The sequence below is a fragment of the Emiliania huxleyi genome (genome assembly GCF_000372725.1).
Source record: "Emiliania huxleyi CCMP1516 unplaced genomic scaffold EMIHUscaffold_52, whole genome shotgun sequence".
NCBI classification, from domain to species: Eukaryota; Haptophyta; order Isochrysidales; family Noelaerhabdaceae; genus Emiliania; species Emiliania huxleyi.
In genome coordinates this window covers 514,333-539,281 of record NW_005198091.1, presented here as the reverse complement: position 1 = coordinate 539,281, position 24,949 = coordinate 514,333, and the positions used below count along the sequence as shown (strand labels likewise).

The 24,949-nt window shown below is 66.8% G+C and overlaps 5 protein-coding genes across 5 annotated transcripts; 2 read left to right on the top strand and 3 right to left on the bottom strand.

The window, feature by feature from the left end:
* Positions 1-506: 506 nt before the first annotated feature.
* EMIHUDRAFT_103727 (hypothetical protein) lies at positions 507-5,636 on the bottom strand (the record flags this gene model as incomplete). The annotated part of the gene is made up of 4 exons (XM_005766256.1): positions 507-560; positions 2,493-2,563; positions 2,630-3,864; positions 4,024-5,636. The coding sequence occupies 4 exons, from the start codon at positions 5,634-5,636 to the stop codon at positions 507-509; spliced, it is 2,973 nt and encodes a 990-aa protein (XP_005766313.1).
* Positions 5,637-11,692: 6,056 nt separating this feature from the next.
* Positions 11,693-12,244, top strand: EMIHUDRAFT_212443 (hypothetical protein; the record flags this gene model as incomplete). The annotated part of the gene is made up of 1 exon (XM_005766255.1): positions 11,693-12,244. The coding sequence occupies one exon, from the start codon at positions 11,693-11,695 to the stop codon at positions 12,242-12,244; it is 552 nt and encodes a 183-aa protein (XP_005766312.1).
* A 4,326-nt stretch (positions 12,245-16,570) lies between these two features.
* Positions 16,571-19,858, top strand: EMIHUDRAFT_212439 (hypothetical protein; the record flags this gene model as incomplete). The annotated part of the gene is made up of 1 exon (XM_005766254.1): positions 16,571-19,858. One exon carries the CDS (start codon positions 16,571-16,573, stop codon positions 19,856-19,858), a length of 3,288 nt encoding a protein of 1,095 aa, XP_005766311.1.
* Positions 19,859-20,313: 455 nt separating this feature from the next.
* On the bottom strand, positions 20,314-21,470 carry EMIHUDRAFT_212438 (hypothetical protein; the record flags this gene model as incomplete). The annotated part of the gene is made up of 2 exons (XM_005766253.1): positions 20,314-21,297; positions 21,459-21,470. 2 exons carry the CDS (start codon positions 21,468-21,470, stop codon positions 20,314-20,316), a joined length of 996 nt encoding a protein of 331 aa, XP_005766310.1.
* A 170-nt stretch (positions 21,471-21,640) lies between these two features.
* On the bottom strand, positions 21,641-24,644 carry EMIHUDRAFT_464651 (hypothetical protein). The gene is made up of 3 exons (XM_005766252.1): positions 23,953-24,644; positions 23,263-23,836; positions 21,641-23,192 (listed from the first exon to the last, which is right to left on the bottom strand). The coding sequence occupies exons 1-3, from the start codon at positions 24,522-24,524 to the stop codon at positions 21,810-21,812; spliced, it is 2,529 nt and encodes an 842-aa protein (XP_005766309.1). The 5' UTR covers positions 24,525-24,644; the 3' UTR covers positions 21,641-21,809.
* Between the last annotated feature and the right edge of the window lie 305 nt (positions 24,645-24,949).

The following is a 24,949-nucleotide window of genomic DNA, read 5'->3' as shown; positions in this document are numbered from 1 at the left end:
TACGGGACCGCGATAAACACGTGCTGGGACATCATGCTGGGCAATTTCGTCTTCTCTCAGCTCGAGCCCGCTTACGACCCCGACGACTGGTTTGCCGCCGTCGCCGCGGTGTGTTTCTTTTATTCCAACCTCGTGCTAATGTTGCTCCTCCTCTTCAATATGCTGATTGCAATCTTCATGGACGCCTTCGCGCGCATCAAGGCGGACTCGGAGTCCAAGGCAAACGCACTGATCACTTACAATATGGGACCGCTCTGGAAGGACGCGCTCCAAGCAGGCAAGCTGCGTTTGCGCTACGCTCTGTTGCGTATTCGAGGGCGGACGGATGTTCTCCTCCCGTGGACGGAGTCGCGTTGGATGCGGGACACGCGTCTCGTGGCCGAGACCCGCTACGCTATCGGCCAGCGTGTGCACGTGGTCCGCCTCAGCACGTTTATCAGCAACTTACGCGCCTTGCCGACCAGCAAGGGCGAGGACGTCACGGCGCAGGTCAAGCTCCGCTTCGGTCACCGTCGGTTCATCGCCCCTCCGAAGATCGACCGACCGTTCGACGAGTCCACCTACAAGAGAATGATTGAGGACGACATCCGGCGAGTGGAGTCGTTCACGGGCGAGACGGCCAAGATTGTGCGCAACCTCTCCGCCCTTCTCGAAAGCAACGGTACAGACCACCGCGTGACAGGGGCATCTTGTAGCAACGATACCTCTAGCCAGGTCTCAGGGCATCTTCAGCTTGGGTGAGCAAGGGCTGAGCCACCCTGAGCGCTGTCCGCTGAGGGGCATGGACCATCGTGCATCAGGGACTGGGAGTTAATCTACGTGTACGTCGGAGCATACATGGCAATGAAACGTGAGAGCGCCGTAACTCTATAAACGAGAGGGTACGCACAGTCTCGTGTGCATACTCGTGTGCGCCGTCTCCCTGTGTCTCCTAATCTCTATATACACAACTCACTCTCTGGTAGAACGGGTACGAGATGTATGTGTGTAGGGAGTACGTTCGCAAAGAGCTAAGAGGAGCCCCGCGCACGCACACGCACGACTCCGCAGGAGAAACCCCCCCAGACAAAACACAAGGGAGAGGTGCAGGTGGGTGGGTCACAGAAAGACACTGCGGCCGCCAGCAACTGAGCGTCTCGCTGGCGGACGGGGAGAACACAAACGAAGGGACGTCCGAAACGCAACACAAGTGAAGGGACGTACGGACGTGTCCATCACCGGGAATCCGGGATGAGATCGGGAGATACACATATCTGCCGAAAATATCTCCCGCTGGCATAGCTTTGTCTCGCCGATCTGCAGCGGTTAGAATCTCGCGACTGGCTAAAGCCGTAGGTAGCCGCGCGCCCATCGGAGCGCCGCCTCGCCAGGGTCTCGGCTCTGACGAGCCATGTTAGCTGGAAATAGCTCCGGCCGCAGCGCCCCGCCCAGCCGCCCTTCGTCCCCTCAGAGTATAGAGAAGACTAATAATACGGGGGGAAGCAACCAGTTCCCCGTCTCCCCAGCGAAGAGAAACAGGAAGAGTGTCGGGTGTAAGGTATCAAGGGCGCACACGAACAATCGACGTGCACGCATCTCTGGCACATCAAATCACAACGTTCTGATATAGCGTAGAAGACTGAGAGTTGTTTGCAATGTCGCTGGCGCTCTCACCATCAGAGAGATCCCCACAAATCGTCTGAATCGTAGCTGACGTTGCTGCTGGACGACGTCTCAGCCTCGCTGCCGGTCTCATCTTGATCTACCAGCTGCACTCCTCCGCCCGCCACGCCTGCATCCGTCCCCATGGGGAGAATACTGCGAGTCGGGAGGGAAGAGTCCCGCGAAGTCGATGCTAGCTCGCCTGTCCCACCACTGCCGCCGCCGCCGCCACTGCCACCTCCACCGCCGCCGCCGCCGCCGCCACCGCCGCCCTCCCAATCCACGTCGCCCCAGAGGGCATCCGAGTCGAGCGAGCTGAGGGAATAGTCGGAGGGCGCCGGGCTGTATGGCCTGCTGCCGTCGCTGCCCGCGCCGAGCCGTGCAAAAGGCCCCACGGCTCCTCCGGCTGCGCAAGCCCCCTCGGCGGCCCACGCGGCCGAGGGCACCTCGTCCTCCTCGCTCCGCCTCTTCTTCTCCCGCGCCTCCAAATCGCGCCTGCGCGCGCCGGCGCTCAGCCTCGCCCGCCGGCGCCGCGCTGCTCCCTGCACATGGGTCGCTGCGCTCCGCCGCCGCTCGACCTGCCGCACCCGGCCCGGCAGCACCTGCGATAGCACGGCTGCCGCCGCCTGCCGATCCCTCTCTCGGTCGAGGGCGAGGCCGACCCGCGTCGAGCCCTGAGAGTGCACGAGCCGTCGCACGGCGGCCCATGCCGCCCGAGCCGCAGCCGCAGCCGGGGCCGCACCGCAAGCAGCCGCTGCGGCTGCGGCGTGGGATGCACGAATGCCACACGCGGCGCGGTCCGCCGCGGCCGAAAATGATGGGAGCGACGCGGCGACGAGCGCCCGAGCAACCGGCGCGTCGAGCGCCTGGAGCTGCTGCAGCCTCCGCGCGGCGCGAGGCTTGAGGAAGAGCTTGGTGGCGCCTGTGGAGAGGAGGGGAGAGGCGTGGGAGCCGCGCGGCTATGCACGAGACGAGGGATCCAGAGCACGCGTGCCCATGCGGTAGTCGGCCGGCGGCACCTTGCACACGGCGAGGGCTGCCTCCGCGGCGCGGCGCGGCAGCAGCGCGATGCCGGCAGCGGTCGGCGCTAGGTGCCCCCGCAGGGAAGCGCAGAGGGTGGGGTAGGGGAGCCGGACGGCAAAAGCGAGCTGCAGGGCGGCGGCGGTGCCGAGAGAGCGAAGCTGATCCCCTACCAGCTCCTCGTCGAATCGGCGCGGCGCCGCGTCGGCGTTGGGGGCGACGCAGTGCACGTGATGGACGGTCGAGCGGCGGAGCCGGTGCTGCAGGTAGGCCATCTCGTCGAGGAAGAGGCGCGCCGTCGACGGCTGCAGCCGCGAGACGGCGCGCTGCGGCGGCGCCGCGACGCTCGACCCGCCGGCCCCTTGCGCTCGCGTCGGCGTCCACTTTGGGCGCCGACCTGCCTTGGCATCCGCGCCGCCGGCCCCTCCCGCGTCCCCGCTCCCTCCTCCCGGCAAGAGGAAGCCCAGCGAGGGCAGCTCGGCCAAGAGCCGATCGGGCACCTCGGCCAGCTTTGCAAACATCTGGTCGACGGCGTATGTCACGTCGCCCGCGAAGTGCCGCACCGTGAAGCCTCCTCTTGCCGCACTGTGCAGCACGAGGCGGCTGCTCGATGCGTGCTCGCTGCGCAGCTGGCTCTCGAACTCCCTCGCGCGCCGGCGCCGCTCCGCGGGCGTGGCGCCGGCGAGCTTGGCGCCATCGTCGAGCAGGAGGAGGATGCCGCACGGCGGCGCCTCGAAGAGGTCGAGGCAGGGCTGGTTGTCCTCAAACAGGGGCCGGGGCGCGCCGCCGCCGGGCGCCGCCTCGTCGCCCCACGCGCCCTCGCGCAGCAGCGCCTGCCGCTCCGCCGCGAGCAGGGCGGCGAGGAAGAGGTGGTGCAGCTTCTCGTTTGCATAGTTGATGCAGAGCTGCTCAAACGAGTTGACGCCCTTGCGCTCGAAGCCAAAGATGTCGAGCACCTCGACAGACGCGTCGGCGTCGGCGAGGGCCCGCTCCGAGCCAGCCCCCGCGGCCGCAGCCTCGCGGAGCGACTGGTTGACGCGCCGCACCACCCACGCAAAGAGGCGCGCGTAGATGCCCTTGAGCAGCCCGGCGCGCGTGTCGCGTGCGTAGTCCTCCGCGAGCCCAATCGTCATCTGCTCGCGCGCTACCTCGATCCGCCGCCGCGTGAGGAGGTCGCCCAAGTTTGGCGCGCCGAGAAGGGCGCTGGCGGCGGCGAGAGAGCGCGAGGACGAGCCGGACACCACGCAGCCTCCATCGCCGCCGCCGCCGCCGCCAACGTTGACGCTGTCTGCCCCGTCGCTCTCGTCGCTACTGCCGGTGGTGGCGGGGGAGGTGCAGCAGCTGCTGCTCGACGGCGGCGACGTGGCGTGGACGAGCGTGCCGTCGGGAGAGAAGGGCGGCGCGAACGCATACTGCGCCTCGCGCTCTGCCATCCACCCCGCCTGCTTGGTGAGCGGCCCCGGCGTGAAGGGCGCGCTCCCTCCAGCCTCGCCGCCCTCTTCGCCGCCCTCCTCGCCCTGCCCAAACATGCGGCGCAGAATGTCTGCGGAGTCGCCCTCCCCGCCCTCGCCCGACGACAAGCGGGGCGAGGCGGAGGCGGAGGCGGCGTCGTAGTCGTGCATGAAGGAGAAGCCGACCTCGAGCCCCGCGTCCGTGCGCGCGGAGAGGCGGTCGGCGGGCGCCTCCGCGTCGAAGTCCACGTTGCTCAGGTGGAGGAGGGCGGCGAGGAGGGAGAGCAGCGCCTCAGCCTCCGCAGGCGACAGGCCGACGGCGGCGAGGGCCGACGCCGTCGCCTCGAAGCCGCGAGCGTCGTCGACGGCCGCTGGAGAGCCCTGGTACTGGCTCAGCATCGTAAAGTCGCGCGGCGCGGCCAGCGGGGAGAGGTGGTGCTTCGACCGCGACAGCGCCTCTTGCGGCGCGGCCAGCAGCTGGTAGAACACGTGGAAGCAGCGCTCGCCCTCCGCCCCGCCAACCACGCGAGATGTCTCGAGCAGGTAGGTGCGGATGCTGGCGCGCAGCCCGCCCTCGCCCCGCCCCGCGGCCGCGTCGCCGCAAAGATTCCGCGAGAGGAGGACGCCCTTGCCAAAGCGGGACGAGTTCCAGTTCCGGGCGGTGGAGGCGTTGCCGAGCGCCTCCAGCAGAGGAGTCGCGGCGAGCAGCCTCGCTCCCACCGCCTCGACATCGCCCTCTCCTCCGCCTCCACCTCCGCCCAGCGAGAAGGAGACGATGAATGTGAGCGCGTGCTTCGCCGTCTCCGTCTTGCCGCTGCCCGAGCAGCCAGAGACCACGATCGAGTGGCTGCCCTTCTCGCTGCCCAGCCCGCCCAGCAGCGCTCCACACGCCTCTCGCGCCACGGCGTACACGTGAGGCACCTCCGATGGGCGGGACGGGTCGGCGTGCTGCCGCATCGCCGCCGCGTCGTAAAGGCCCGGAAGGGGGCGAAAGGGGTTGATCGCGAGGAGTAGCGGGCCGACGTGCGTGTACACCTCGCCGGCTTCGAAGCGGGCGCGCTGGTTCTGCGTGACCAGTTCGTAGCGTCCCGCATCGCCTCCGAGGGAGAGGTACTCCTCCAAGAGGTCGGCCGCCCCACACGCGCCCCTGTTTACTGAGAGGGTGGCGCCGTTCGGAAGGCTCGCCCGCCGCAAGCCGCTGACCAGCCGCACGCGCAGCCTGGCCGCTGCCGGTGTGAGGCAAGAGACAGAGCCGGCTCCAAGAGAGGAGTTTGGAGACCATTCGCCAAGGTCGTCGGTGGAGATCTCGCCGACCGTGTTCGACCTCGGCATGGCAGCCGCCTCCTTCTCTGCCGCCGCGGCCGCCAGCGCCGCCGCCTCTGCCACCGTGGCAGTCTCCGCCGCAGCCGCAGCGGCCACTGCAGCAGCAGTGGTCGCCTGGTCGGCGGCCTCTTTCTCCGCTGCTGCACGTGCCTTGCGCCCCTGCCTTCGCTTGGAGAACGGCCTCGAGCCGCAGGCGCCCATCCGCAATAAGGCTGGCGAAGCGTTGCACGAGAATGCGGCGGGCGGGCAGCTGTGAGCGCTGTCAGAGCGGTGTTTCGACACCGATATCGTTCGAGGAGAACGCTGATTCAAAATCCGCTGTTCACACTTCACAGGCAAGTGTAAGCGGAGCAGCTGAGTAGATACAGCGAATCCTTTGTGTTCACACCTGCAAGAGCAGGTGTGAACCGATTTCGGCCTTAGCCGTCGGTATGCCAATAGCGTGCTAGCCAAGTAGTACGCAGTTGGATTCCGAGGGTGTCCCATCACAAGTTCGGCTGTCGACAGACAAGATTGTCCCTTAGTCGACAGCACCCGCCTTTGGACGGTGCTCTGACTGGCTTTGAGAATACATTTTTTCTTTTTGGTTCACATGGCTAGAGGTTGGCCTCCCACCGTTGTGAACATAGTCTGGCCCGAAGGAGCCGCTCGTCTCTTGTCCGGGCAAACGCGCGCCCGATAGCCCCATTAAGCACGTGTGAGGGGTATCCGAGCGCCGTAAACTCCCTGAGCTTGCTCGTCACGCTGAGCGTGAATCCCTCGTCATCGCTCGCCATTGCGACAACCTTGAGCAGGCATCCAACAACGATTCCCTCCTTCATTTTCGCGCATGTGAAGCTATCCCAACGATGGTAGCGCCACACCCGGGGTACCGCCTCGCACTCCTCGTTCACGTTCTTGAGTCTCGTCCGGAAGCTTCCGCTTGGGTCGAGCTCGAGAGTCGTTTCCAAGAAATGGGCGCTCTCTGCTGCCTCTAGCTTCAAAGGAGCCCAGTAGCATTCAGAACGGCGGAAGTCCTCCCGAAAGCGGTCGACATCCCACACACTATCGTCCTTTGTAGTTATCGTAATCACATCGTCCATGTATCGTTTCATACGGAATCGGGCTTTGACATCATCTTCAAGCGTATGCATCCATTCCTGCTCCATCCATGCGAGAGTTCCTATCGCCAGCGGTGGCGAGAGCGCACTCCCCATCGGGATACCGCGAGCCTGCTTCAGCAGACGTCCGTCGTAAGCATTTTTCTTGTTGCTGTGGGGGTCCGCGCGCTGGCCGTTTTGAGGTTGCTCCCGGCCCAGTCGGGATTTTGGCCTACTCAGTGATCGTCTAGGAATCCTAAATGGCCGGTATCTTTTGTGCCTAACTTGGAGAGCACCTTGATGCTTGAAAACTAGTATGTGATCTGTGATCTGTGAGGGTCCGCCCGCACGCAGGCGCATTTTGTATACCGAGGCGGTGCCCGGTGCCGAGCGCAGGCAGAGCCCACAGGTCGGACCTTAAGACAGCATTGTAGATCCCTGGGCGAGGGTGGTGGAGGGGGCGGTCCGTCGGCGCCAAACCACATCCCACCGAGGTGGGCAGGTTCCACGCGTTCCCGGACGCCGGACCGCCCCGTTGGAGGTAGACCGCTCGTCTAGCCAATCAGCCTTAAGCGAGCGGCCTGGCCGTTGGAATGGCCTAAGACCAGTCCCCGTCGGGAGAGATCGTCTGGCGGAGGTGATCCTCAAGAGGTGATCTACCGTCACCTCGCCGGCGTGCCCGGCGAGTTCGGCTAGATCTCTCCCCTCCCGCGCCAGACAGTCCCTGTGTGTGGTGGTCACGCGGCCTCTGGCTGGAACGGGATCTACATCGCAAGCGAGTCACCCGGGCCGGCGCGCGTCTTCCGGGAGAGGGGCGGGAGCGAGGGACCTTCTTAGTAAGCCGGCATGCAGACGCATGCACGGCCGTTCAGAAATTTTCCCAGCCGTTGGAATGGCTGCGCTCCTGCCCCTCACGCCGGGTGGGCAAGCGGGGGGGAGGTCAATGACCTGCCTAGTCGCCCGACATGCCAGGCATGCCGACCTTTCGGAGCCCCCCCTCGTAGACGTGTGCCGCTGGGATCAAGCCAGTACGCCCGAGGGCGACGGTCCCCCGGTAGTAGACGTTGGCGCCGAGGAGGGAGGAGTCGCTGAAGGACGGGCAGTCGTCGATCATGCGGGGGGAGGAGGAGTCGGCGAGTAGCGGGGATGAGAAATGCCTGAGAGGGTGGGGAGGGAGGCGTGAGGCGCAAGGTGAGGGGCGTGGGGGCGCGGGGCGCGGGGCGTGCGTGGGACGCGAGGCGTGAGGCGCAGGGCGTGGGGCGGGAGGGCGCGGGGCGCTCGAGTGAGGGCAGGAAAGTTGTGTGTGTGTGTGTGTGTGTGTGTGTGTGTATGTGTGTGTGTGTGTGTGTGTTGGTTTGTTTGTGCGAGGGCTGGGCAGGGCCTAGGGCAGGGCAGGGCAGGGCGGCGGCGAGCGGCGAGCGGCGTCGGCGAGATCGGCGACAAAGAGAGGCGATGGTGGCGTACACGGCGGCAGTGTGTTCACGGCGGCAGCAGCGCCGGTGGCGGCCCCGCGCAGCGGCGGCGGCGCCCTGAGTGAGGCAGACTGCCCTGCACAGCCTGCTGGGAACGCTCCCGACGAGCGGCGAGCCACGCGGGCCCGCCGCGGGCGACGCGGGCGGCGAGCCGACACGCGTGTCGCAGGCGTAGACAGCACTGGCGAAGCGAGGCGGCCGGCGCCGGCCCGGAGGCGGCTGCAGTAAGAGCAGCGAGGCAGAAGTCACTGTCCAAGGCGGACTGAGCAGGCTGCCATCGAGCAGCGCGCCATGCGGGCCTGCCGCCGGCGACGAGATTGGAGAGCCGACAGGCATCGAAGAGGTAGGTACTGAGGAGGGCCATCGCACGCCCGAGGCGGTCCGCGCCGGCCCTGCAGGCCGTCACAGAGAGCCTGGCGAGGCTGTTCAGAATGCCGAGAGCATACTGAGCACAGGCTGCCGTCGAGCGACGAGCTGTAGTATGTCTTGGACTGACAGACCGACTGAAAAGTTTCTCGATGAGGTGGGGATCCGTGTGGTGAGCAGATTCCCAGATTCTCCAGATTCCCCCTCGCTCGAAACCCGCCCACTTTTATAATTCATTGCGGCCGCGGCTCTTTGCTCGGATTACTTTTATCAAAATAGTTTTTTGGCGTTCCGGTGCCTACAAGAAACATCCGAGATAATATGGAGCTGACCACAGGGTTTGCGGCGATCACTGTCCTACCAGCGGGCACAGTGGGCCGCGGACACCCGTGAATGACCTTAATGGGCTCATCCCCGAGCTGTTCTTCACCCTGCTTCCTCCCTTACTCGAGTACTCACCGTGTATTTCGGGGCGGCGGCCCGACACAGGCCGTCAGCTCGCATGCGCCGCCGCCGCCTCGCACGACAGCAGGCAGCGCAGCGCCGACGCGGCACACAGCCTCTCAACGACCGCTATGACGTGCGGCTTCGCCTCTGGATCCAGCGCGGTTTTCATCGTGTACCGGGGCGGCCCCAGCCGCCTGCACAGCTCGAGGAAACGCATGACGCCGCCATACTCTGCCACGAGCGCCTCGGCACCAATCCGCACGAACCCGTCGCTCGCGAGGTCCGCGTGCGTCCTGTCGGTCGTCGTCCACCAACCCAACCCGTCGAACGCGTCGAGACCGGCCTCGACGGTGTACGTCGCGTCCCCCAGCGTGTCCGTGCGCTTGCACGACAGCACCAGCCGGTCGTATCGCGGGGCGTTCGCGAACGCCGTGAGCTCGTTCCGCCGCACCGCGCTGCTCAGCGCCGCTTCGAGAGAGGGCGTGCTGCTGAGGGTTGTACCAGCGTCACCGCCGACAACGGCTCGCGCTTCCTCCTCGGAGAGGCTGAGCATCACCTGCTGCTCGTCGAGGTCGTCCCAACTTCCGCTGCCGTCGCGAGGCGGCGCAGGCGGTGGAGGTGCTGTCGGCTCGGCAGCAGACCCGTCCGCCTCTGAGGACAGCGCGCCGGGTTTGGAGAACATCTGGGCAAACACGGCCTTCTCCTTGTGCGCAGGAAGCTCGTCTTGTGTCAGCCGCAGGTTGGCCACGCGCAGCAACAGCCGATCACCAGAGTCGAGGTGGACGCCGACTCGCTCCCTGTTATGATCATACGAGACGGCACGCCCGAGCTTGCCGTTGTGCTCCGGCTTGGCCGAGAGGCCGTGCACCTCGACGCGTGCACCCGCGGGAATCGCGGGCGACATCGAAAGACCGGCAAGACGAAGTCCACTGCGCTCGAAAAAAATACCACCGGAAGCGCCTCGCCGAGGCGCACAATAGTCCCCGTCAGCGCCACGCGCGAGAGCATGTGTCCAATGTGCAACGCGGCGGCGCGATCAGTCACGGGACGACGACGGAAGCCGGATAAGCCAAACTAAGCCACAAAACTCGCTTGCAGAGCAGGTTTTCTCCGATTTGCTGTGGGCGTTGATGAAGGTGATGCTGACGGGGCCCGCGTACTAACGCCGGCTCCGTGGCCGCGCCAGGCTCTGCGACCGCGCCAGACGGCTGGCTGCGCGCGTTCTTCGTTTTTTACAAACCCACACTCACCTGGAGGATCCCCTGGAATGAGGGGGGTCGTTCTGAGAGCTCTCCGCATGGTTAGCTCCTCCCTCTCTCTGGTCTGTGGTGCGATCCCTTTCGGCGACGCGGCCAGGCCACGGGACGTCGAGGCTTGCCTCCGTGCCCGTGGTCGTCCAAGCTGATCGAGTGCCAACCCACCGCCTTTACCGTCGGGTCTCTATTTTAAGAGCAGGTAAACAGCAATAGATCCGGGTGTAGTGCCGGATCAGTTCCTGGAGCCAGGGGGACCGATTCGCGCTTGCCAAGGGACCAATTGCTGGAAGCCTGCGCAGCCTGCGCTCCGGCCGGCAGAGGGCTTGCGACCCGTGGCAGGGTGACAGCCCGCCGGTGGGCGAGCCAAACTCTGGCGGAGGCAGCCCGCTCAGCCCCAGGCGCCCCTCGAACCGGAGGGTGGTCTGCCGCCGCTGCGCGGTCGGCGCGCCGAGCGCGGGAGACATATCAGCTTCGCGCCACAGGTAACATGGGGACCGATTCTCGGCAAGTTTGGCAGCGCGGGCAGTGTGAAGGATCGATTGCTGTACAACGAGGGACCGATTCCGTGAGGGCCGGGTATCGATTAGGCCGCTTGAGGGCCGGATCTATTGCTGTTTACCTGCTCTTAAAATAGAGACCCGACGGTAGTGGCAGGACCCCAGCAAGGGGATGTCAGGTACTGCGTAGCTCTTCCTTGTGGAGGCACGCGACGACTCCAGACGGACCCTAGTACGCTCCAATGTATCCTCACGGATGCTAGGAAGTGAAGCCCAGATAAAGTAGTACTTCTACCCAATGACCCCCCCCAATGAACACACCAGTGAGGGAGGGCGAGACGATCGAGGGTCCCGTACCACGCGGAATCGACCCTATCCAGTGCTCAAGTACTTCTAAAGGGAAAAGGGGGAGAGGGCCACCCCAAACCAGGGCCGCCCTCTCGCCCAAGGATTTTCGAGGACTGGCCAGGGTTCCGGCTCCTACCCAGATAGGGGGTCTGTCGGCACTGAGTCGCGCCAAAACGCCCTACCTACCTACCTATTGCGGGCGCCAACCGCCAGGCTCCGTGCCCCACCTACCTACCTATTGGTATTGCGGGGCCGCGCAGCGAAGCGAAAAATACCCGCGCGAGCGAAGCGGTTTTTTAAACCCCTCCCCCCCAATACCCCCACCCCCACCCCACCACCACCACCTACCTACCTATTGCGGGGCCCTCTGGGGCGGTCAAAAGCGGACCTACCTACCTATTGCATAGGGGCCAGCCAGTGCGTCAGACCTGGGATCCCATCTGGATAGGAGCCGGAACCCAGCCAGGGCTCTGCTCCAAGCGTGCGACTCTACCCGGTATCTACTCGCCCGCCCGGATCGAGCACGGATCGAAACTCTGCCGGCCGATGCAAGCTGCCGCCGCCACCGCACTCTCGATACTTGCCGCCCTCCTCCCCCCGCCGATTTCTGCTGCGTTGGGCGGAGGAGCCGTGAGGCCGGGGCCGAGCTGCAAAAGCTCTACGACGCCGCCATCGCGAGGGGACCAACGGTGCCCGCCGACGCTCCGTCGCCGAGCGGTGCTGACCACACCACTGGTGCTCGCCTCGGCCGTCGCGCCGCAGCCAGCCTCTGCCTCTTTGGTCCGCGACGGCATGGCCGCCTTCGCTGCCAACCGCGTGGGCGAGAGCATCGCGCTGTACGACAAGATGATCGAAGCGAACCCCGCCTCGAAGCCGTACCTCTGGCAGCGCGGCCTCTCCCTCTACTATGCGGACCGCTTTGCCGACGGCGCCGAACAATTTGCGGCGGACGTGGCCGTCAACCCGAACGACACGGAGGAGCAGATCTGGCACCTCCTCTGCCTGGCGCGCCAGCAGGGCGGCAGCCTGGAGGCGGCCCGCAAGTCCGCCTTGAAGGTGGGGACCGACCGGCGGCCGGTGATGCGGGCGGTGCAGCAGCTCTTCCTGTCGGGCGGCGAGGCGGAGGAGCGGGAGCTCGCGGCCATCGCGCGCGACGGCGACGTTGGCTCTCGCTTCTACGCGGCGCTCTACCTCTCGCTCTACCACGAGAGCCTCGGCGACCAGGCGGCGGCCGAGGCGCGGATGCGTGAGGCCGTCGACACCGACTATGCGCGCGGCGGCGGGAGGAGCGACCCGATGGTCGAGCTCGCGAGGGTGGCGATGCAGCGCCGAGGGTGGCAGTGATCGTGGCCACCGCGTGTAATGAGGAGCGTGCAATGGGATCCTCTTATAAAAAATATTTCCATGCGGGAAAAAATTTCTCGAACACAGTTGTCGATACACGTGTGTATATGTCGCCCACCCGCTCTGACCTCATCCGCGGCGTGCTCACTACGGCCGCTGCTGCGGGAAGCTTCCGAGCGGGCGCGGCGGTGGCGGTCATCAATCAGCCGCGGCTTCCGCCACTCACGGGTCCATTCAAAGAGGTCGGAGTCAGATACAGCAGGGCGGGCTCCGCGCGTGTCAAGACCTTCTATCCGGCTGCTCTGCCCGACAGCAGCCCGAGGTTGGAAGAGGCGCCGTACTGCACTGACGGGAGGGCAACCTCGGATGGAATGGCAGGTCTCGTTGGCTTCCGTCAGCTCGGCCTTTCCTTTCTGCTCGCTCACCTGGCGAACGCGCACTCCGGCTGCTGGCTCGGCGCGCCGCCTGTCCATCCCGATCGCCCGCTACCACTGCTGATCTATTCGCATGGATTTGGCGGCAACATGGACATGGGCTCGTACTTGATGCGGCAACTTGCGTCGCACGGCGTTGTCGTGGCCGCCGTCGAGCACACCGACGGAACTGCGTCCTTCACGAGGCTCGCCGACGGCTCCGACCTCGCCTTCGCCCCGACCAAGCTCTCCCGCGCAGCGCAGATCCGGCGACGAGCTGAGGAGCTCCTCGCAGCAGCGGTGCCGGGTGCGCTCGGCGAAGGCCTCCCCATCTCTAGCGACGGCGCGGGCACCTTTCTCGGCGGCCACTCGTGCGGCGGGCCGGGGCCTGACGGCTGGTCTCGACTAATCTCGTCCGATCTCGGCGTCTAGGCGGCCACTCGTACGGCGGCCCGGCCGCTCTCCTCGCCTCCTCGCTCGCCGCGGGCTCGCCTGTCCGGGTGTCCGGCCTGCTCCTCCACGACCCCGCCCTCGGCATGAACGGTGGCATCGGCGCCGCCGCCGGAGGCGGCCGCGGCGGCGGCGTGCCCACTCTCTCGTACGTGAGCGACGAGTACGATCGCGCCGGGGTGCGGTGCGGAACGACCTTGCACACCGTCGGAGGCTTTCACGGTAACTTTGTCGACGCGGCTCTGTGGGCGCCCCGGTGGGTGATGCGGCCGCTGTCGGCCGTCATCCCCGCCGCGGGGCCGAGCGACCCGCTTGAGCTGCACGCGGCGATCGCTGCGACGGGTGCCGCTTTCCTCGCGTCGGGCCGGCCCTCCTCCGCGCTCGGCTCCTCGCGCCTCCTCGAGCTGCGCGGCGGCCTCTCCTCCTCCTCCTCCTCCTCCTCGTCCTCGTCCTCGTCTCCCGCGGCGATGGTTCGGTCGTGGCGCCTCTCGCGTCTCGGCCGCTTCGCCTCCTCCTTCGACGCCTCGCGCTACCACGCGCAGGTCCTCCTCGCTCGCAGAACCTTCCCTGCACTTCCAGGAAGATCGGCGTCCCCAACCTCCTAGGTCCTCTTCGTCGACGACGACGGTTCGCGCGCTCGCACATGCGAGGCTCTGCTCGAGCGCGTCGCCATTTGGGCCGACGCCGGATGGTGGATCTATCCGCACGCCGTCTCGACGAAGAACAACGTCGCCGACGGCGACGCGCCGCCGCCTTCGCTCCTCGCGTCTGCCTCTGCGTTTGGCCTTTGCCGCGGCCGGCTGGCGGCCCGCGCGGCGACGCTCGAGGCGGACGATTTGTCCGCATACGACGTGGTGGTGTGCGTCGACTACACGGTGCTGGAGCAGGTGAGGGCGCTCGCGCGCGACCAGGTGGAGGCGGGCGCCGACGCGGCCGAGGTGGAGGCGGCCGAGGCGCGCGTGCTCTGCCTGACCGACTTCCTCGCCTTCGAGGGCGCCGACCGTATGGAGGCGCTGGACGAGGAGCTGAGAGACCTGGTCGCCAGGCACTACACGGCGGCAGCAGCTCTGACCGAGCTGCCGAGCGTTGCGCCGTCGGACGCAGCGCAGTGGGAGCAGTTCCTCGCGTGCGCTGTGCTGGGCTGCGCGGCGCTCACGTCGTGCCTCAAGGAGCGGATCGATTTGTGGTTCGTGGACGCTTTTCTGGAGCTCCTCGAGGCTACCTATCCCACCTCCGCCCTCCTCGAGGGCGTGCACTGGGCGGAGGCGGAGGAGGTGCTACGGCGGCATCAGGTGACGGGCGGCCTCGACCCACGCGAGCGCAAGAGGCTCTTTGGCGAGCACTGCGAGAGGCTGCGGCAGCGGGAGGGAGGGGCACGCAGGGGCGACTGAAGTGAGGAGAATATAGCGCATGCCATATTCTTGTGTCGCAAATGTGAGATAAAATGACACACACGAGATGACACGCGTGTTCCCCGCTCCCGGTCCCCGCCCGGCTTTCCATCTCGATCTCGACACAAAGAGTTGTTCGGCGCGCATTTTTTTCGACCGTTTTTGCTCGTTATTCATTTAGGTCAATACGTGAGTTGTATATGTGCGGAGCCAATGTCGTCTCGTTGTGCTGTACAACATTTGGGGTGTGTCTGTACGTGTACTGAACGCCGACTTCATCTCAACGAATGCGCCGTGCAGTAGCCATGATTGGGGACATGCACCCTCCTCGCCCGTGGTCGAGTGGCGCAAAGCAGAGTCAGAACGACGGTGAAGAGAGGCGTGAACCACAAAATGCTTCACTCGGCACCGTCGGATTGCAGCGTCTCGACCTCTACTTCGCCGGCGCCGTCGGCGCTTTCTTCCTGCTCATGCAGACGCAGAGCCCCACGGCGAGCAGCAAGACCAAGACGGCGGCGCCACCAGCCGCGCCGCCAATGATGGCGCCGAGAGGGAGTGTTGACTCTTCGCACTGCGAGCAGCCTTCGTTCAGAACCAAAAACGAGTTGTATTCGGCGCCGAGCGGGTGGTCCTGCGAGCACCCGTCGGCCCAAGTCGATGAGCAAGTGTAGCCCGCATCAACCCACAGCAGGCACATGGCGTCCCGGCTCGCCAAGGGGTTGCCCGCCAAGGCGTAGGCGCGAGAAGTGGCGCACATCAACGACTCGGGGGGTGGCGGCGCGGGCGGCGCGGGCGGAGGCGGCGGGGGCGGGGTGGGGGGTGGCGGGGGTGGCTGCGCAGGCGGCGGGTTGCAAGTAGGATAGATAAAGCTGCCAGAGGTTGTGGTGACTTGGGGTTGACCCGGTTGACCGATCAATCGAGAATACGAACAGCCAAACGCGCAGGACGATGCATCTGGTACGGTGGCACTGGTCCAGGTGATCGGCTCGCAGCTCCCGGGACTCGACGGGAACAAAGTGGGCTGGGTGGTGGAATACGACGGTCGCTGGCAGTTTGCGCAGTTGCGATCGCAATCGCTCGACCATACCGACGAGGTTGCCCCTCCGCACACGGTACACTGCTTGATAAAGTAGGTGGAAGTTTCCAACCCTTCGGTGGAGTCCCCATAGAGGCAGACGCAGTTCGCTTCGGATGGCATGTCCCACATATGGGTGACAGTGGCGGTGCCGAACAGAGTCGGGGCGGCGCATGAGTTTCCCTTGTAGTTCTCGGTCTTGAACGAGCCCGTCCAATCGGGAGGTGTGCCGCAGGTCGTGAGGAGAGAAAGCATGTCGCCTGACGTGGTGGTGATAGGAGAAAAACTAGCCGATCGCGCACAGCCAGACGCGCAGGATGCGGTATCCGTAACTGTGGTGGGAAAGCAGCGGTCGTTGAAGGTGAACGAGTTCAGTCGCCTGCGGTCGTGGGGTCGCGTCGTCGGACTGCTGTCCGAAGTCGGGTGCGGGCTGCGCGATGCAGGCAAGGGCAGAGGAGCTGGTTGCACGTCGTCTGGAGTCCGCCGGTGCAGCTGGAACATGTCGAGTCGCACTCCCCTTGTGCTTGCCAGAGAATATCGCCGTTGATGGCACACGAGAGCGTCTGCTTGAAGGACTCCCCTGTCGCTTGAGTGAGACAAGCCTGGATACCGCCGTTCGCGTCCGTTCCCATTGAAGTTGCGGCGGTGATCACGAGGGGAGTGTATTCAGGGGAGCCGGAGCAGTCCGACACGTCGTTCGCCCAACTGCTGATAGTCCACGATCCTGTCCATGCTGCGCAGGGGCTGCCCACAAGCAGCAGCAGTGTCCTCGACATCATGTCAACCGCGCAAAGGTGTAACCGCATGGCGAAACGGCGGGAGAAAATGACCGCGCGCCGCGTTTGGGTGGTGGTGGGGGGGGGGGCGGGGGACTTTCCTTCCGAAAACAAAGAATCCGCGTTGATCGACGCGACGCCGGCAACCTTGTGGACGGCGGGCGCCCGATACGGCGGGAGCCCCACGCCCCCCTGGCCTCGGATCTCTGCTTCTCGCTCTCATGACCGCCATCGAGGGTCTGTGGGAGGAGCTTGATGCGCTCCTCCAGCAGCTGAAGGGCGGCGCTCTGGCTCGGGCTGAAGCGGCGATTGCTGAGGCCGAGGCAGCTGTCACAAACGCCACCGCACCCCTGGAGGAGGAGCTGAGCAGGGAGGACGCCGAGCTTCAACGAGCCATGAGCCTCATTGAGCGCGCACAGCAGGCCGAAGACCGCGCCGCCGCCGAGATCGAGGTCGAGCACTCCTTGCAGCAGCGTGCGGCCGTCGCAGCCCGTCTCACCGCGGCTCGTGAGGCAGCGCGGCAGGCTCAGGCAGCCTGCTGGCGACGCCTTCTGGAGGAGACTCTCGCGGATGGTGCGGCAAATGGCATTAGCGACAGCGGCGTGAAGAAATGCGGGACAATCCCGCTGCTGGTCGATGCCGGCGTCATGGAGGAGGGGCTGGTCGACTCTGACTTTCAGAGAGTCAACCCCGAGGTGGCGGGCGACCCCGGCTGGCGCGAGGTGGAGGGCAGGCGCGTGGCTGCGATGGTGTGCCACAAGCGTGCCGTAGCCGAGTCGCTGCAGCGCGCCCCGGCAGAGTGGGCTGGGCACGACAGCCCGCTGCTGATGCTGCATGCAGAGGTCGTCCCCCGCCCAGACGAGGGCATGGGCCTGCTCCTCACAAATAGCAACCTAGTCGGAGAGGTCGACCCTGGCAGCGCGGCCGAGGCGTCGGGGCTCCGCACGGGCGACCTGGTCGTCGCCACCGACGGTGGCTACCTCGGCGAGCGGCTCATCACTCAGATTCTTGAGCGCGGCCGCGCGTCGTACCGTTTTGGCGTCGTCCGGCCCATCACTGTGGCGGCCTGCGAGGCGGCTAGTGACGTGGTCGCCGGCGAGGCGACGGATGACAGAGCGGAAGCGTCGGTGCGGCTGATCAAGCTGGCCGAGTCGCTCTCGCAGCTCCCAGGTCTCGACCAAGGCCTTCCGGGGTCGTCGGCGGAGCCGATCAGCTCAGACAAGGAGAAGGGCGTAGCCCCGCCGACACGAGCAGTGCGTGACAGCGAGGAGGGACAGGTCGCGGGGGAGTGGGGCGGGGTGCGCTTTCTGCGGGTGGAGCCGGTGGACGGCAGCGCCATCACAGTCGAGTGGGAGCTCAACAACGCGAGCTGCGGCCTCGAGATCTCCCACTACCACCTCGAGTGGCGCGAGGTCGGGCGCGAGCCGCCGTGGCAATGCACCGATGCAAGCCGCCAGCTGCCGATGACCACCGTCACCAAGAAGAACCTCGACCCGAGCAGCGCGTACCAATTTCGCGTCCGAGCCTGTGATGCGTCGGGCCACTGGCACCCCTTCTGCGCCTCAGAGGCCGCCGTCCGTCCCGATGGCGAGCCGAGCGCACCGCCACCTGTCGCTCGTGATGTGTCCGACAGCCTGCTCGCGCGGCAACGCCTCGAGCTGCAGGCGGCGGAGGAGGCGCGGGTCGCCACGCTGCGCGCCGAGTACGCGGAGAGGCTCGATGAGCTCGAGCGGCGCTGCCTTGCGGCCGAGGCAGAGATCGACCCGGCGGAGAAGGAGCGGCGCTTCGAGCGAGCCAAGGCGGAGGCGCGGACCGACGTGGAGCGTGAGGCCAACGCAAAGGTCGAGCTGGTGATGCGCAACGCCGCCGCCGACATCCGCGACCGGGTCAAGGCCGCCGAGGAGCGCATGGCGCTCGCGGTGGCGCGCGCCGTCGACGAGGCGCTCAAGAAGGCCGAGGAGACCGCCGCGCAGGAGAAGCGACGCGCACTGCGGCAGCAGGAGGTGGAGCACGACACGCGAGTGGTGGCGCTGCAGACCCGACTCGGCGCCGGCGTCAAGCACGCCGCACGACAACTCGAGGGGCGGCAGAAGGAGGCTATGGACGAGGCAGTGCGGCTCGCTGTGCTCCAGGCCGAGCAGGCGGCAGAGCAGCGGCATGCTGCCGACCTCGAGGACGCGGTCGCTGCCGCCATACACGAGACGGAGGCGCAGCATCGCCACAGCCACGTCGAGCTCGAGCGGCAGCTGCTCACGCTGCGTCAGCAGCTCCACGCGACCGGGCGTAGCCTTAAGGATATTGAGCACGAGAAGCTCGACGTCACGGCCCGCATGGCGGAGGATACCAGGCTAGCGGCGGCCGAGGCGGCGGCCGTGGTGGAGGCACGATGGCAAACCCAGGTCCGGAGGATGGAGGAGCGATGGAGGGCGCAGCTGCAAGAGGTTGCACAGGGCAGAGTAAGCCTGCACGAGCTGATTCGCCTCAGCAGCGACCAGGCGGCGCCTTTGAGTGCTAGCGAGGCGAACAAGTCGGAGGCGGACGCCTTCGACTTTGAGCACTGCACGGCTATCGTGCCGCACAACCCCTCGGCCGCACCTGCTGAGATGAGCGCCGCTCCCCGCACAGCCTCCATCGCGGTGGAAAAGGCGGGCGAGCGTGTCCGGCACCTTCGACAGCTCTACGACGCAGCCATGGCGGGCGACGCGCCGGAGTCGGTCGCGACGTCCTCCTCGGCACTCGCGGAGCGACTGCGCGAGGCATGTAGCGAGCTCGACGCCGCTCAGGAGCGTTGCGCGGTGGCGTCGCTGCGGCTGCCGTGCGTGCCCGTGGCCGCGGCGATCGACGGGTTTAGCATCGCCGTGGATTGGCTGGCCGCCGACTCCGCGGACGCAGGCAAGTACCATTTGCAATGGCGCGAGGTCGATGCGATCGCGTGGTCCGATTCCACCGCAAGCTCGCAGCTGAAGGTCACTTGTTGTACCAAAGCTGGGCTCCGCACGCACGTCGCGTACGAGTTTCGCGTGCGCGCCGCCGCCACCGCGCATTCGGTCTGGGGACCGTGGAGCGCGCCTTCCGAGCCGACTAAGCCGTCGCTCACCGCCGCTAAGCTGCCGTCGCGCCCGCTGGTGAAGCCCACCGCGGGCGGGCGAGTGGCGGTGAGTTGGGCGCCGCCGCAGCTGTCGGGGAGGTTGGTGCAGTACGAGCTGCAGTGGAAGCGGGCAGGCGCCGACAGCTGGAGCGAGGACGACCGCGCAACGTGCATCGAGCCTTTCCACACCACGGATCCCCTGCAGCTGACGTCGATCTACGTGTTTCGCGTGCGGGCCGAGCTGCAGGGGTACGCGCGAAAGACTTGGACCGAGTGCGGCCCCTTCTCGGCGCCGGTCCGCCCCACCCTGCAGATGGCGCCGAGCCAAGGGGACCGCCAGGAGGGCGGGCGAGGTCGCGTGGCGGCGGCGCACCAACGACCGGGGGTCTGGAGCCGCACCAAGCTGATGGGCCTCGACTGACTTGGACGAGCGCGGTGTGGGGAAGGGGGGGTGATTGCTGGGTGGTGGGCACCCATTCGCCACCGGCTGAGCTGGTGTGTGGAGGTCTCTCGGGAGGATGGGGGTTCGCCTTCGGTTCGCGTGTGAGAGAGGACTTGTGTGTGCGGGGGTGTGACGCGGTGTGTGAGAGGAGCTGCGCGCAGCTCCAGTCACGATCCGGCACACACGCCGCTGCACGCTGCGCGGTGGCATACAGTTTGTCGCACGTGGCGAGACTGTGCACAGCTGTGGGGTGTGGGTGTGGCGTGGAGGGGAACGAGGAAGCGCGCCCCGCGCCGCGCCGCGCGCAGGTCTTGTTGTGTGACACGCGAGATGATGCAGATCGCGGTTTTTTTTAATACACTACAGCCTTCGACAGGTACTGAGCGGCTCCGCGCCTGCGACGGGCGGCCCGCTGCCCAGCCCGAGGGGCATCCTCACTGCTCGGGTCTGTAGGTCCCGTCGAAGACGCGCAGCGCGGGCCCTGTCATCGAGATGCGGTTTGTGCCCTCGTGCCACTCGATGAAGAGGTCTCCGCCCGGCAAGCTCACGGTGGCGGCGCGCTCGGCGCGCCCCTCGAGCACGGCGGCGACGAGGAGGGCGCAGGCGCCGGTGCCGCACGCGAGCGTGGGGCCGGCGCCGCGCTCCCACACCTTCATCCGCAGGTGCGTCCGCGAGAGAACCTGCACAAACTCGATGTTGCACTTAGCCGGGAAGGCCGGGTGGCTCTCGAGCGCGGGCCCGACCGTCTCGAAGTCGAGCGCGTCGAGGTCGTCGACGAAGATGGCGGCGTGCGGGTTGCCCATCGACACGCACGTCGCGCGGAAGTCCGCGCCCGCCGCCGAGATGGGCGCCGCCACCACCACGCCGTCGTCGTTGACGGGAAGCGTCGTCGGCACCGACGGGCCGTCGAGGATGGGCTCGCCCATGTCCACCTTGACGGCGCCGTCGGGCAGCAGGGTGGGACGGATCGGCCCGGCGAGCGTATCGATCGTGTACGTCGGCTCGACCTTCTGCAGCGACGCGAAGAAGCGCGCGAGGCAGCGGATGCCGTTGCCGCACATCTCGGGCTCCGACCCGTCCGAGTTGTAGATGCGCATGGAGCACATCGACTCGGGCTGCTGCGGCGGTAGGGCGAAGATGACGCCGTCGCCCCCCACGCCGAAGTTCCGGTCGCACATGGCCGCCGCGACCTCTGGCGTCACGGGCGGCGCATCGAGCTCGCGGCAGTCAACGAGGACAAAGTCGTTGCCGAGGCCGTGGTACTTTGTGAAGGCGACCTCCTCGGCCGCCATGCGCACGCATGGGAACGCATGCTGCCGCGGGGAAGGACGGCCCACCGAGAAGGCAAGAGAAGCGATGCAGGGGACGAGCATCGGCAGCGCTTCGGGAGTTGCTTTTTTCTTCTTCTTTGAGCTAGCCTTCGATGTTATGAAACAAACGCAAGGCGGACATGGCACATCGCTCTCGGGCCCACGGACATCCCGCACACCCGCCGCCCCCGCGCGCGCCCCACCCCGGCCGGGAGAAAGGGGAGACGACGGGAGTGACAGTTTGGCGACACAGACGAGAATTGAGATACCTCGCACTCCATGTGCGAGAACGCAGAGAAAGGACTGGGGTGGTCCGGCCCACAAGTCCGGCTCACGCGCCCCGAGCTGACCATCTACCGCACTGACCACTTGCGCCCCCTCGCTCCCAACCCATCCACCTCGCCTCGGGCCGCGCCGCGCGATCTCGGGCGATCTCGCGCTATCTCTGGATAGGGTCGATTCCGCATGGATACATAGGATCAGCCAATCAGGTCTACTCGTAACTAACCAACACCTGGTGCATGTATGTAATGTGACTAATGTGGATCCCTTGATGCTGTACACGCTGTACGGACGGCGAGCGCGGCAGAGCGCGCGCGCCTCTCCCCCGAGGTCAGAGCTCAGTCCGCGGCTGCGTGCGCGCTCGCATCCCGCAGCACGCCACCCGGGGCAAAGTCGAAGCTGAACCGGAGCGGCCCGTCCCCCCTCGCGGCGGCATCGTGCAGCGCGTGCCTCGCGGCAAACGGCGCCCCCGCCGCCGCCGCGCTCAGCGCCCACGGCGAGTCGGCGAGCTTGCGGAGCGCCTCCCATCCCTCGGCCATGAAGACGGAGGCGAAGCTGAGAGCAAACCCGCCGAGCACGTCGACGTCCCTCGCGGCCCACACGACCATCTCGCGCCAGAGCCCAAAGTGGCGGCCACTCCGCGACTCGCCAACCACCCCGACCACGGTGTCGGTGCCCGCGAGCCGGATGACCGCCCGCAGCGGCGGCAGCGACTCGGAGGGCCGCCCCTTGCCCATCTCTGACCAGGACGGCGCCTGCAGCACGTCCAGCTCGAGCAGAGGCGACAGCACCTCCCGCTCCTCCCGCTCCTCCCCTCCGCCGCCCCACGGCCACGCCCAGGCCTGCTCGCGCCTCCACTGCGAGTACACGAACCGGTCCGCAACCATCGACCCTCCCACCCCGCTGCGCCGCTCCACCTTCCCGTACCTGCGCAGCGGCTCGCCCGCGGCGCTGGCCGCGTCGACGGCCCACGTGTCCGCCCGGTGGTCAGGGCCGCGCTCCTCCCGCAGCACCGCGCGCATCTCGCCGCGGCTGGGCGCGCGTAGCTCCATCTCGAAAGAGCCGCGCCCCGAGCCGCCAATCAGGAAGCCGAGCCCCTCTTCCGACGGGGTGAAACGCGCCACCACCTCCAGCTGCGGCCTGCGGGTGCAGTGCTGGGGCGGGCCGGGCGGCGGCGGCGGCGGCGGGCGCTCGCTGTCCACACCGACGGCTTCGTGGCTCGTCAGCTTGTGGCAGCCGTAGACTGCCTCGGGCGACGTCCGGAAGGGGTGCGTCACCGCCACCGCCACCTTGGCCGCCGACGCCTTTGCAGCGGACAGCTTGGACTCTGCCGTCGCCGCCTCTGGGGTGCACTTGCCCGCCGAGGGCAGGTCGCTGTTGGCAAACCAGCACAAGCCTCCCGTACAGCCCAGCGCACGGGCCTCCGCGCAGCAAGTCCATCCTTGCGCACAGACCTGCCCGCGGACCGAGCAGTCCCAGCCGTCGCAGCTCGCCACCGCCGTCGTCGTCAGGGGCCGCTCGACCAAGATCGGGATCGGCTGCGTCTCCCCCGCGAGCATGGCGCTCGTCTCGACGAAGAGGTCCACTCTCGTCAAGTACGCGCCGCTGCCGTCCGTCAGACCGAAGAGGCCCTCCTCCATCGCCGCGTCCGTCGCGGCGAGGTCCTTGGCCGTCGGCAGCTCCCCGCCTGCCTCGAGGAAGTCGTCGTAGTAAGCAGGCACCTGACCACAGCTAGAGGCGTAAAGAGGGATGCCGTGCACCTCGGCCCAGTCGCAGCGGCAGCGGCGGCACGTTGGAGAAGCGCCCCTCCCCGAGCATCGCCGAGACGCCAACCTCGTGCAGCCTCGCGCGGTCGACCAGCGCCGCCTGCCGCCGCTCGTCCGTGTTCGGGCCGCGCAGGAAGCCCAAGAGCTGCTCGTGGCTCCGGATGCGGCGCTGCACCTCGAGCGCGAGCCCCGGGAAGTGCGTCCTGCGCCCGTCATCGTCGAAGAGCTCGACCCCCATCCCGTGCGACACCGTGAGGCCCGCGACGTCTGCGAGGTCGCCGCGGCAGAGCATCGGCGCCACCTCCTGGGCAAACAGGGGCGCGATGCCTTGCACGAGCGTTTTGACGGTGCCCGCGAGGCGCAGGTCCGAGTAGATGCCGCCCACCTCGGTGGAGAGGTGGACAAACTCGAACTTGCCATCGCACGCGGGGACAGCCCGCTCGTGCATCGCGTTGAGGTCGAGGTGCAGCGTGAGGAAGCCCGTCAGCGAGACGGCCATCCGGCCCTCGAGGTAGTGCACGTAGCTGAGCCACGGGCCGAGCTGCTGCTCGATAGCGAAGTCGAGCTCGAGGTCGACCGAGATGGTGGTGATCACGATCCTGGAAAGCAGGGTCTGGGGCGCCTCAGGGTGGGGACGACACAATACCATTGCAACCCCACGGAGCCTCCTCGAGGGTGGTGTCTTCAGGCGCATTCCGCATCTAAAGTCACGATCTCGAGGCCGTCAGGCGCGCGCGAGTCCCACAAGCGGGTGAGCACGTCCTGCTGCTCCCACCACTCGAGGTCGTCCCAGCAGACGCCGAACCTCACGCTGTACTCCTCCCCAACCTCGACGAGCGTCACGTTCTGCACGCGCATCCGATATCCAGTCGGGTGCTCCATCAGAAGCTCCGAGCCGCCCAGCCCGAGCAGTGGCAGCACGCTCGCGAGGCGCGTGCGCTGCGGCAGCGAGGCGAGCGCCGCCCGAGTCACTGCCGTCGTACTCCCGCCAAGCCACTTGTCGAAGAGGGCCTGCCCGATCGTGAGAGGCGCACAGTCGCTCCGCATCGCCACGTGCCTCTCGGTTGGAGCAGCCTCGGCAAACGGCACCGACTCGCCCTGCCCGGGCGTCAGGTACTCTGCCGCCTCGGCCTCAGCTGCGGCAATCGACTGCGGCAGATCGAGCTGCCAGGCCGGTGGGGCCGGCCAAGCGCCCACCGCCGCCAGAGCGCACGCCAGCAGCACTGATCGCGCGATGCACCAAGTCCTGTCGCAGTCGTTACTGTGCTCGCGCGCTGTGGCAATCATACCGCGCTGGCTTCCAAGCTGGGTTCCTGCTGAACGAGCGAGCGAGAGCGAGTACGAGAGCGGACCCCGGAGGTACCTCGCCTTTCGAAGGCCTTGCTTGAGGGTCTGCAGCCGCAGCCACTCCCACCCAGCTACTCGGTGTGAAGGTATTTTCTTCTCAATAACAAGGCTGTGAACAGCCCGTGTTGCATGTCACTGTCATCACTGTGCGATTTCGGGGCCCGGGGTTGTGCGTTTACGTGAACAGAGTTACACCGAGCAGCAGGGAGCGTCTGCAGCTACAGTCGCTTCAACTGCATGCACCGCCGTGGTGAGCCTGGCGAGGTCGTGCTCCTCGCAAACTCTCGGCGGCCCCCCCTGGAGCACCCACCTGGCACTCATTGGCCGGCGCCCACAGCTGCGATGCGGTCGTGCGCGCGGATGCG

Coding starts and splice junctions, on each gene's coding strand:
- EMIHUDRAFT_464651 (XM_005766252.1), bottom strand. CDS start 24,524: ATGATTGCCACAGCGCGCGAGCACAGTAACGACTGCGACAGGACTTGG. Junction 23,837..23,952: donor CGCGCGCCTGACGGCCTCGA/GATCGTGACTTT, acceptor CCTGCTTTCCAG/GATCGTGATCACCACCATCT. Junction 23,193..23,262: donor GGGAGGGGCGCTTCTCCAAC/GTGCCGCCGCTG, acceptor AGCTGTGGTCAG/GTGCCTGCTTACTACGACGA.